The 12,340-nt window shown below is 43.0% G+C and overlaps 1 protein-coding gene across 4 annotated transcripts in view; it reads left to right on the forward strand.

Moving 5' to 3' along the window:
• Positions 1–12,340, forward strand: part of LOC108751968 (semaphorin-1A) — a 272,728-nt gene that overhangs the window by 50,286 nt on the left and 210,102 nt on the right. For all 4 annotated transcript variants that reach the window (XM_018492473.1, XM_018492470.1, XM_018492471.1 and 1 more), the window contains exon 2: positions 6,123–7,458. In XM_018492473.1, coding sequence (XP_018347975.1) covers positions 7,323–7,458 — 136 coding nt within the window. In that variant the 5' untranslated portion in view covers positions 6,123–7,322. The remainder of the gene's footprint in view (positions 1–6,122; positions 7,459–12,340) is intronic.

Genomic DNA, 12,340 nt, shown 5'->3' on the forward strand with positions numbered 1-12,340 from the left:
AACGGACGGAGAGGCCGACGCGCTCTCTCCCTCGGGATAACGTCGATAAAAACGCCTCCACAGGGCGAGGATTCATCAAGTATTTTACCGAAGAGCGACAGGTGACAGGAGAGATTACTTTTGCGTTTGAGCACGTACAAGCGATATAAATGTGGGTATATATATATATATATAGCTATTTTCCCTCTCCGCGCAATGCTGTGTATACGGGGGAGGAAAGAGGGAGGAATGGTCTCTCTCTCTCTCTCTCTCTCTCTCATCCCTCTCGTATCACCCTCCTTTCATCGAGCAAATATCTTTCTTGTAGGTCAGTTATATATCACGGGCCATGCCCGCTAAAGGATTTCAATTCCGGCCGACGTCCGCCGTTTGGCGAACGATTTTCGATAAGCGTGACACATTGAGACTCGCAAAAAGCGAATCGCGCCGTTCGCTACCGATTGATTTCTGAATTTTTATCCGGAGTACCCGTGAGAGTGCCCTTTCAAGACGAACACATTCTCGCTCGTGGCCGCGAAAGAAATTCGCGCGACTCCCATTTCCACCGGCGACTATTTAATTCGGTTTAACGGAGCCAAAGCGGCTTAACGGTTCGAAAGCGTACCTTCTCACCGCGTTGCTGTGTTCTTTTCAAAAAAAGGTGGAAATACGTGGGAGCTTTTCGCTTTTTCGATATGTGGGAGCTATTCGCGTTTGTCTCGCGCGCGAAAAATACTTCTCCGTCATGTTTTGTCGCGTAATCTTTTCAACCACCTCCCGTTCCTCTCCTTTTTGTTTTTAGCTCCTCCATTTTTTTTTTATTCGACGCCTGACGGCGGTATGCCGATGGCATGCGCGCGATCCGCACTCGAATGGCCTAACTCGTTTTATCCAGAAAATGTTTTTCGTGTAACGTTACCGCGAAAGTCGAAGTTCGGCGGACTTAATTGAGTTTTGTTCCACGCCCTTCGATCGCTCGACTGCAGCAGCCGCGACTTTTGCTGCTACACCCTTCAGCGTACCGACCATCCTCCAGTCACTCTTTCTCTCTCTCCTCCCCCTCTCCCTCCCTCTACTCTCTCCTCTCCCTCTCACTCTCAACGAGCACCGCAACAACGTACTCCCGCGTTTTCCAGCGGGATTTCTTCCGTTGCTCGGCCAGCCGCGTGCACTTTTTACCCTCTTTCTATATAGCTCTTCCCTCTTTCCTTTCCTTTTAATAAAAATCGTCGGTCATTACAGTCCATGTCGGGCAGTGGAATGGGGGGGGGGGGAAGTTCGCGTCTGTAAGCAGCTGAAGTATAACGGTTGTGTTTATAACGGTGCATCGACGGGATATTTACGGCGTTTTACGGAATATTTCGTTTTACTCGATCGCGTATAATCAGATTTCACCGAGAGGAAACATTCCGCCGTTGCGGCGAGGGCCATACCGATTGGTTTCTATTATTTCGCGAGACTGAACCGAAAGACTGGCGAGAAACTTAAATATTGGCTGCTAATGGCTTTAATTGATTTTTAATCAGAGCTCAGCTGTCGAGCTATATCGGTCGTATCGGAAGTTTCGCCGTATCCAATATCTTTTTCTTCTCCTGCCGGAAACTTCGTCGGGGAGGAAAGTTGCCGCTACTCTTCTCGACACTTCGAAAACTAAAATAGGGCGATCTGGGATATCTATTATCGTTAACGCCCTGCGCGTCCCTTTCTTCTTTTTTTCTATCTCCCTTCGAAAGATCTGTCTTACGCGTACCGGCGCAAAAATACTCTAATACTTAAGCGGGCTAATTAACTTTACCCGGAAAATCCTTTTTATTTAAGATTTGACGGGAGTTGAACTTTGGCCGCACTTAATTGAGTTTTATTCCGAGCCCTTTGCTCGCGCAGAGCTTGCCACAGGCACGAGCAGCCATCCCCTCGCCCTTCCTCAGACTCTCACTCGTCCTATCCGCAGGAATTTTCCTCGTTGCTCGTCGGTAGTTAACCATGTTTTTTTTTTTTTATTACCAACCTTACCGCGTTCCTGCCGCCGCCCTTACGAGAGATTAGTTAGACTCCGGATACCTTTATCTACGCTAATTTTTGCGCTGCCCGAGAAAGATTCCTCGCGAGATTCCACGTGTCTCCGGTCGTGAATAGAAGAAAAAGAACGGGCGCTCGTCGAAAATCCATCTTAAGCGATATAACTAATTTCATCCGGAACATCTTGCATGCCCTACCCCCCGTTGCGACTCGCCCCGGAAGTCGAACTTTGAACTTAATCGAGTTTGGTTTCATGCCCGCTGATAGACGCGAGTTTTGTTTTCTCTCTCTCTCTCTCTCTCTCTCTCTCTTTCTCCCTTTCTCCCTTTCCCCTTTATGTCTGTCTATCTCTCCCCTTCGACAACATTGGTATCCCGCGCTTCCCGCGCGTTTTCCACCGGGATTTTCCCCGTTGTTCGGTTATCGATCCCTATTGCCCCCTTCGTCCCTTGCCACGCCTCTCACAGCACCCCCCCCCCCCCAGATAATACTGCCTGCCGGCACTTTTCCGTCGTCGTTCGTGCGATGTTAAACGCGTGCGAAATCGACTCGGACGAAGTCACTCCCGCGGGACAATTTCGCGAGAGTATATTTTGCAGAGCGCTACTCCCGAATCTTTTCGAGTTTTTACGCCTCTTCCCGCTGAAACTGCCGCGCCCATCCTCTCGCGCTTGCCCGATGAACGTCTTCACAAATCCCTTTCGATCGTTCCTGCATATCTTTACTCTAGTAGATGTCTCAGAAAAGAGGCAAGACGTAGAATCCACTTCTCCCTAGCGATCGTGTAATCCGAGAATCTCTCGTCATCTATTTACTTCTATTAGATTCCTGTTTTTAATTAGCGTCAGATATCCTGGTTTTATTAATGTAGTCACAAATTAAATTTTTAGGTTGACGATTCAATGAAAATTTAATGGTTAAATTGTGCATAAATATCGTTCAATCAATTTTGAAGATCAGATTCTAAAAACACGTTTAATAGATATAAATTACACGATGCGGAGTATCCTTTTCCTAGTAGCTATTACTTCTGGGATCTGTATGAGAATATCTCTTTTAAATAGAAACACACAGGAACGGAGGAGGAGGCACTTTGTGATACGTACTAGAGTTACAACTCTTTTTAATGTTCAAGTAATTCAGTGACACGTTGATCTACTGAGATGTGATGGTGAGTTTCGTAAAGTGAAACACATTTATGGATGAGTAGGTTACCGTTTTGAGTTCGCGCGACGTCTTCATGTCGCGACGCATTCAATTTCCGTTTCTTCATTTTCATTAGCAACGTTGTCTATAGCGTTGCTTACGATGTTACTTCGAGGGGCCGTTGAAATATCCTTTCGACTAACCCTTTGACGTGCGCGCAAACAGCTTACAATGAGCTAGCAATTAGCTTCTTCTGGATGTAACATCAGTAACAAAGAAGGAAAGAAGTGAAAGGGGAAGGAAGGAAGGAAGGTTAAAAATTCTAGCATTATATGTGTTATGTTAATATGTTTATTAGTTGTTAATGTTAATTACGTATTATCATAATTATTGCTATAATAATTATAAGCTATAGTTAAATTATAGTAATTGCAACTATTTTTTTATAGTAATAATAACTATAATTAGTCATTTTTGGTGCTAATTATATACGGTCTGAGATCTGTTTTAAAATGAAGGGAGGTAGCTTTTATAAAAAATATTTCAAATGAAAGTTGTTTAGTTTGAAGAAAGGGAGAGATAAATAATGATGAAATCAACCAAATAGATTTTTTAGAAAATCTTACATATATGGACGTAACTTTGAAAAATTGTTTTATTAAAAAAATAATTGTCTCTCTTCAGATCACACAACTATTATTTGACAAATTTTCGATAAGAACTATTGTTCATTATTTGAAAATCGGTATATGGTACGGTTATAGACACTTTGTATATATTTATTGATAAAACTGTACATATATGTAGTTATTATTATAAGTAGTTATTATAATAGCAGTAATAACTGTAATTATGGTAAATTATCACAAATACCAAAAACTTTCCTCTCAGTGCAATAAATGGATTCCAAACATGGAAAATACATTTAAAAGTAAAACAATTACGTCACACATGCCAACAGTTGTGCTTTAAATTATGAGTAAACGCAAAGTTATATTATTTGTCGTTGGTAACAGCATTATCCGATTAAAGCAGGTGTTAGAAACGATGATATAAGCCGTATTGTCAGTTTAAATCGCTCTATAAGCGAAACGCGTACATACGCTACGATTGACGGTGATATTGCGGCGCATGTATCTTTTATGTGTCATTTCTTCTCTCGTTATAGCCACTTATCGCTTTAGATGGCTCACACTGTATACTCCATTATATTTCATTTCCAGTATGGACGTGAATGTCGAACGAACTGCACGGTCGAAGTTTGAAATCGTTGTTTGCGTGGAAAAAAAGATTTTTTCGTCAAATTGATATTAACCGAACCATATGTATCTCAAAGAAGAATCTACGAGATGCCGATAGATTATTTTTACAATTAAAAGCGTACTTTTTGAGTCGTATCGTAAAATTGAGTTACCGCCATAGTAACATTCACGGTACAGTCACGGATTTTTTTTTTATTAATATTTTACTGGCAGTTCACCTTTCACGTTATTCTTTCGCGTCGCTGTTCGTTCCAAGCGAATGAAACAACGTATGGTCGAATAACTCCATTTGCTCGGAGGTTGTACTAATTACGAAATAAACGACCGCCGTGAATATTACGCCATGAAAATTCATATGAGGACTTAACATACGTTATATGAGTACTTCATCCCCTATCTTAATATAGCTTTAAAAGCTGCACGTCATATATTTACGTTTTCTCTTTTTCCTTACTATTTGTTAGCTTTATAACGAATACGATAGGACAAAAATATCACAGTTTTAATTATCAATTTAGTTTCGAGAAACCTTTAGAATAATCATATTAAAGATACGTATATTATATCTGGAATATAAAAAGAGTCGAGGATTAAAGTATAAAAAGATCGATATTATGAAATATTTAAGAGTTCCCTCAAAAAGGTTAGTTTGAATTTCTTTAAAAATTCCACGGCAAGTTGATATCGCAAGTGTACGTGTCTCGTCTATTTTAGCGGATCGAGGATAAAAGGAGCGAGAACGGTGGACGAGATGCGTATACCAGCGGCACGCATATCCACGTGAAATTGCGTGTACACGTCGCGGACACCCGGCGAATTCCCTCGTGCAGGCATGTCCAATCATTGGTGTAGGAATTAGAGTCTCGGTGCGCAACATACCTATACCCTCCTTCCCCGGTGGTGTTCGTCCATCCCGGCGCACTCCACCCACCCTACACTTGGCTCGGCAAATTAATGAACAGTGTCAACGTCGGCGGCGTCGCTACGCACCGCGCATACGGGATACGTTCATAAAATTCGCTGACGAATCAGGCGCATTTGGATAATTTCGTTATCCCGCCGCAGCCAGGGACTTTCTGCGTGATGAAACCTTATTTGCACACACGCGCATACACACGCACACGCACACGCACACACACCGGACCCCGCGGGACTCACGGGGGCGCGCGTGCGTTTACGCGAAATCGAATCGTAATCGGATTTCTTCGTTCACTTTGACTCTTTGCGGTTTTCGAGCTTCCAGATATTTCGGGCTATGAAATCCGATTTGTTTAGGGCGCAAATGAGATTTTATGCAATAAGTTTCTCCGCCGTCGGAGAAAAGAATTTTAAAAGTTGGCCTTTTTAATCAAGATCTTATTGGAGGTCTCCCATTTCTCCTGATCTGTCAATTAGCTTGGTAATTAAATCTTAAGTAGGTTCTTTCGTAAGATCTTTCATAAAACTCCACCCTTTTCTCTCGTAAGTATAATTGAAAGACAAGAACGTGATGTAAAAAAAAATTTATATTTTTGATCCTCATTGAATTCTCGTAGATCGTGTATCCTCGACGAATTACAAATTCAAATATCTGCGACACACACTCCGTTGCTTCGGTTTAAATAAAAGAAACATCTTGAGACAACGCGACGAAAGAATCGCAAGAAAATATAAACGTCGTTGGATTAAAGTATCCTTGACCGACCCAGATAACGATCCCTCTTTTTCTCGTTCCAGGCTGGCGACGCCGTGGTGGCTACGGTGAGATACCGACGAGGACAGATACCGAGAAGACGTGGAAGACGGCAACGGCATGATCGCGCTGCGGGGGTAGTGGGGTTGAAAATCGGCGCTTGCCCGGTGTGTCACAACTCTCTCTCCGACTCTCGCCCCACCAGAGATCTACTGCCCCTATCTTTTTCCCCGTTCTCTACGCGTACGGTCCGTGGAGTTTCACCGCTGTATCCACGTGCGTGCACATCGCGCGTACGCGTACGCCGGTCACGCGTAATCACGCATACAGTCGCGGTGTTCCAGGGCAAAGAGTGAGAGAGAGAGAGAGAGAGAGAGAGAGAGAGAGAGAGAGAGAGAAAGCGCGTTACTAGCACGGTACGCGCTTGCGCCCGCGGTAGTGCGGAGCGGAGCGGCGCCGCTTGATGGGGAGTGTAGCGCTCGGTGGGGAGCGCGCGACTTGGTGGGGAGCGCGCGTCACCTGTCGCGACATCAGTCTGACGGCGAGCGTCAGTGGGCGCGGACGGTTGATACGTGCGTGTTTATAGTTGTCTCCTCCGTACGAAGAGGCCGTACGGGATCGGTCGGAACGGCGCTCGCGCGTGGACGCTTGAACGCGTGAACGCGAGTGGCCGGCTGGCGAAGACTTTCCGATCCGTTTTTTTTTTTGTTTTTCGCGCGTCCACCACGCCGTGCGCCGGCGCGCGTGCCTCGAACGTGAATGTGCCGCTTGGCCGCTGCGGGGCGGCCGACCGTCCTCGGTAAGACATGCGTGCGGCGGGCCGCTGGTGGACGACGACCGTGGATGCAACGACCGCAACGGGGAACGACGTGGTCGCGTCGCACGTGACTGCCGCCGCGGCATCTCCCGCGCACCTCCCGTACTCGGCGTAGTGAGTGTTCGCGAGTTGGAGAGAAAGTAACGAGACGCGCGCGTACCCGAGATAGCGCGCCGCGACGTCGCCGGGCGTTGTCGTCTCGTTCGGCCGAGAGACCGAACGAACCGGTGCTCCATCGCGCGCGGAGCGCAGTGTGACGGTGCGTGTCCGCGATCCCCGCCGAATTTCGTTGTTTCCCCGTGTTTTTCCGTTGTTCTCGCGTGTGCCGTTCGCGTACGGTGGTTCCCGGTGAAGGCCCGCGGAGAAAACTGCGAACCCTGGCACTACGTCATCGTTCCGTGCGCCGCTGCGACACCATCGCGAGAAGATGAGGCGCGCCAGCCTCCGCGTCGCCCCCAGGATGCAACCAGGATTTCTCTTCTGCTGGTGCGTCATCGTGACGGTTACCGTCGCCCTGGCTGCCTGGCAGGAGAACGTCAGGCCGAAGATGTACGTCCAGCTAGGTGAGTGATCACTTGTGATTAGTGCCACGCAGTGTGACGCATAGTGTAGTTCTCTCAATTCCTACTCTCTTCGTCCTTCTCTCTTCGTTATTTCGTGCTTGTGTGATACGCCCCAGTGCATTATGTGGTGGATCGAGGTATTTCTCAGCGCCTGTGCAGCTCTCGATATCGCCATCGGATTCAATGCTGTTACTCGAATCTCCAACGGTGAATAAAATGTCTCCGACGTGAATTAATAAGCGGATTGTTTAGCAAGAATGGCAAGAATTAAGTAATATATTGAGAAATTAATTTCCTGCGTTCGGAGATAAATATTGTGGTGGCAACTGTAAAGGTGACAGTTGTACATATGTTTTACATGTACAATTATGTACATGGTTGGATAAACTAATGTACATGTAATACAGTCGATTAAATTATTTTACAGTTGCAATAACTATAAAAATTTATTCAACTACACTTAAATTCATTATATTAAATTATACTCGATTTGAGTTAATTTTTAATCGATTCTTCAGATCGCCACTGCTCCAATATGTCATTAATTTCATTAAAACGATGAAGTTGAATAATTTAACTGAAGAAAATGTATTGATCCCTTCAGACCTTAACTTATTGCAATGCACATTAAATTTCAAGTTATTATCCATTGAAATTATTTAGTTCTACATTATCTGAAATGTGCATAATAATGTACATGTTGGAAAAATAGTAAAGATTTAAAAAAATTATTTTTTTTAGTGTAAATTATATAAGTTATTAAAGTACTTTTGAATTGAATTAAGAAAAAAATTGTTTTAAATTTGATTCCATTAAAATCAGATTTGAAGGGATTAAATTTGACTCAAATTTAGTTTATTGTTTACTATATGCATATGGACATTAATATGGACGATGATTACTTTGAAACTAACTACAGAAATGAATTATGAAATGATTTATACATTTTGACACAGATGGAAGTTAAAAATAAAATGTTATTTAACTCGATATCGAGTTATCTAACGGCATATGTATATTTTCTAAATATATAAAACTTGTGTAGTTGTCACTTTTATAGTTGCCAACGCTATCTTTTTTTTCTTTCTGAGTACGCGGAAAGGAAAGCACAATCGCAGAAGAGATAAAAAAAAATTCAAAAAGAAATGATGGCGGTTTGGAATTTTGTGTCGTTGTTGCCTTTATTCCGACTTTCCGTCAAGCTGTTATTCGCGGCTAGTCATTGTTCAAACATCGATATTATGCACTTTGTACTTTGTAGATCGCCTAGTAACAGCGAAACCGCAAGGGTTAAAGGCCCTTTCGCGAAGTTCAAAGTCGCATATTCTCGGAGGCCGAGATATTTGCTTACGGGTTATACGTAATGATGGTGAGGTTGCAACCGGGTCATACACCTTCTCCCACTCGCGGACAGGATTCTCCCTTCGTCGAGAAAGGGTTGTTTCCGAGTCGGTGATTGTTAATCCGCGTTTTAATCAACGGTATAATCGGACCCTTTCTACTGACCTGGTATGAAAAAAAAGAATAAAAAGATATCGATCGGATTGAACTTGTTAACTCCTCTGTCAATGCATGGATTCTCGTGTTGTGTACACATATCGAATTTTAAATAAATTAATAGAAATAATCCTATTTACGGACAAAAACGGATCTTAGTGCTTAATAATACCGAATGTAAGTCTTTGTAAATTATTTTAGTTTTATAAAATGCTCGTTGGTTAAGTTTGTTGGACTTGCAACGCAAGTCTCAATGTAATTTAAGATATTAATTTCAACTTTAGTCCGCAAACTGAAGTTGAAATTAATAATATCACAAATTATTTATTGCGAAAAATATTGATCGAAATATCTCAGTCAGGCAATTTTAAGTAGCAAAAATTTCGATACTTTTCTGTGAATTTCATTAAAAAGTGATTCCTTAAAAAGGGGACTCGATTAATTCCTACTTTTCGTACAACAAAGAACAGCTTTGCACAGAGGCCTTTGTCGTTTTCATTTAGCGGAAACCTCGTGAAAGTAGTTGACGGTAGTCAAGAAGAAAGGTGAAAAATAACGCATTGACGAAAGAGTTGAGACACGGGGCGCCGATTTGTCGGCGGCTGAGTTCTACTTTCGACGTTCGTCGTATCACAAGTGCAGGACTTACGGCAACGCGAGGGGCGAGCCCGCAGAAATTTCAACACGCCGTCGCGCGACAGACTTTTGTTTTATTCAAATTCTCACCAGCTGATTTGGACTCTAGTAATTTATCTCCCTCCCGAGCAAAGAGAGGGACAGTCGCTTCCGCGTTATTCATGTAGCTCGCGGCAATTTTTCACATATTCGTCATGTTCTACACCTGGAGCCGGGCGAACGTTTTCACATCGAATATATGAATATTGAATATTTGAATACTGGGCGTTTTTGCGGAATAAAATTATTAGTGCGGCGAAACGAGAAAATTTTTTTCCCCGTAGTTATCCGAGTTTGATTTGACGGCTGCAGCCGTGTAACCGCGCTTCATCGTGCGTGTATTCCGACGATACAACATTCTGATATACTAGGATAATTACGATACATCCCTGCACTCGAGATTGTCACGGTAATAATAGATTGTTAAATTGAACATTATCATTACGTAAAATGACAAGTCAGACGATAAGGATATTATGATTTGATGTACGCGTAATAATAAGACGGTAGCTATTTCAGCATACAGCTATATAAAGAAATATTGATGTATCCACATGGAGATCTTTATCATAAAATATAAATTATTCTCATTTATCTTCGCTTTGCAAAAATATAGTATTGATCTCGTTTCTTCCTAGAATCGCATTTATTAACTTCCCTGCGATATTCGCTTTAGCGGATGTTATTATAACAGAGATTATTATTAACCTCGGTTTCTCGTAAGATAAACAGGAGTATCGGTACATATAAACAATATTATAAACGGATTCTCTATTATAAACTTCTCCTTGTTTACCAAAATTACAAGATTCGATAACAAGGCTGTGCGTACAAAATGGAGGTAGGTTTCCCATTAGTTTTACTAACACTACGTGTTTCGCGTAGTTTTTTTTTTTTTTTTTTTTTTTTTTTTTAAAAGCCCTCGCACCGTCCCCCAGGGATCGTTTCTTCCCGTATAGTTCTTCAAAGCGACGACGCTTTTGTTAACCCCTCGCGCACGTAACTAATTCAAACGGACATACCGTCAATGGTAAATTGGTGCCTGTTGAGACTCTGGATCCAAAGGTGGTGAGGGCGCCGAGGGGGAGGGGAGCAGCGTATAAAGTGTCCTACATCCGAAGCACTCGACCTTAACGGCGCTCCGCGTGTTTCGTACGTTCCGCGTAGAAGCGACGCCCCCAACATCCATCACTCTTTCCGCGACGGTACGATATCTCGACGCGGGGAAGGAACGAAATAAATTGCTCTGAAGTGGCTGTGCCGCTCCATAGCGCAGGCACATGCTCTCCGCTGCTGGTATATACACCTTGACGTTGTACCGCGAGCGTGAGTGGGCTCGAACGATTTGAATGATAGCCGCAAGAACCACCGAGAGAGTGTTTAGAGCTCTCCACTTTGGCCCGCTTACTATTTTCCACGCACTTCGCGGAGATATGCATTCGGGGGCGCGCCATTAACGCCTCTCGCGCGCAAATAAAACATCCCCTTTTGACGTCCGCGCTCCGAATTTCCTTCTCGATTAATCCCTAAAGACGCGATAAAAGGAACACGGGGCGATATTCGGGGAAAAAAACAAAAAAAAAAAAAACAAATGGAGTAACTCCAGGGGAGGAAAAGAGTTGACTTGAATTTTATTGAAAACGCGTGGTCTCATTAATGAATAAATTTCACTCTAACCGCGCAGCTTAGTTTGAAACTTAGACGTAAATAGGGTTTTATTCATGGCATTCAATAGCGATAGCGAATTTTCAACTCTCAACTCTGGAAAAGCGACGGAACTTTGTACCCAGATGGCCGAAGTTGGGAAACCTGCATATCTATTCCCGCTGGGCTTTGAAGATAAACATTTTTCTTTCTAAAGTGTTTGGAACATGAGCAACGGTGGCGTGTTTCTCGATGTACGTAATGTATTAATAGATTTTTTTTTTTTTTTTTTTTTTTTTTTTTTTTTTTTTTTTTTTTTTTTTTTTTTTTTTTTTTTATACGAACACTTGTAATTTATTTCATGGGTATTTCGCGCGTCATTTTATTTTACATTTCATTTCGTACGATACGATGGCAGCGTAAACGCTGCTTCAGCGGTTTCTCAGTTCTCGGATGAATCCGTAAGTCGGATTTTGGCGATCCTAAATGTAGATAAATGGCGCGTTTCGAAAATTGCCGCGCAAACGGTTGACGTTCTCGCGAAATGTGCAGCCTCGGCGCGTATAATGCGAGCATTATTCAATGTGCACCGGTTACGACGTGGCGTATAACGGGAATGGTGTTTTTCTTCGAGATTACGTGGCGTGAATTAGTTATCATTCTCAACATCGCCGCTCTCTTCTCGTCTAATACTACTAGTGCGTGCCCCGTGCCCGAGGCAAATTAAACGTTACATTTCACGCGCGTTATTATCGCGGTCGTCTCATCGTGAAATTTCTTAAATCATTCCGAATGTACCGCGTGAAATGTGGATTAATCGCTGGAATTAAGAACCGCGCTTTACCGCTGTAATTACTTGAACCGCGGGAACAGATGGCCATTAGTCTGAGGTTCTACGAATTATGTTCGCTCGTTGATCACGTTTTTGGTACAAGCCTGGTATTGCTCGAAACGTTAGCTTTCTCCCGTGTGTGTCGTTAAACTCTTTAACAATCTATCCTGTAATGTATTATACTGGAAAAAAAAAAAAATATATATATATATATATTACATCTTAATAGATATT

Source organism: Trachymyrmex septentrionalis, unplaced genomic scaffold, assembly GCF_001594115.1.
Source record: "Trachymyrmex septentrionalis isolate Tsep2-gDNA-1 unplaced genomic scaffold, Tsep1.0 scaffold53, whole genome shotgun sequence".
Classification (NCBI taxonomy): domain Eukaryota; kingdom Metazoa; phylum Arthropoda; class Insecta; order Hymenoptera; family Formicidae; genus Trachymyrmex; species Trachymyrmex septentrionalis.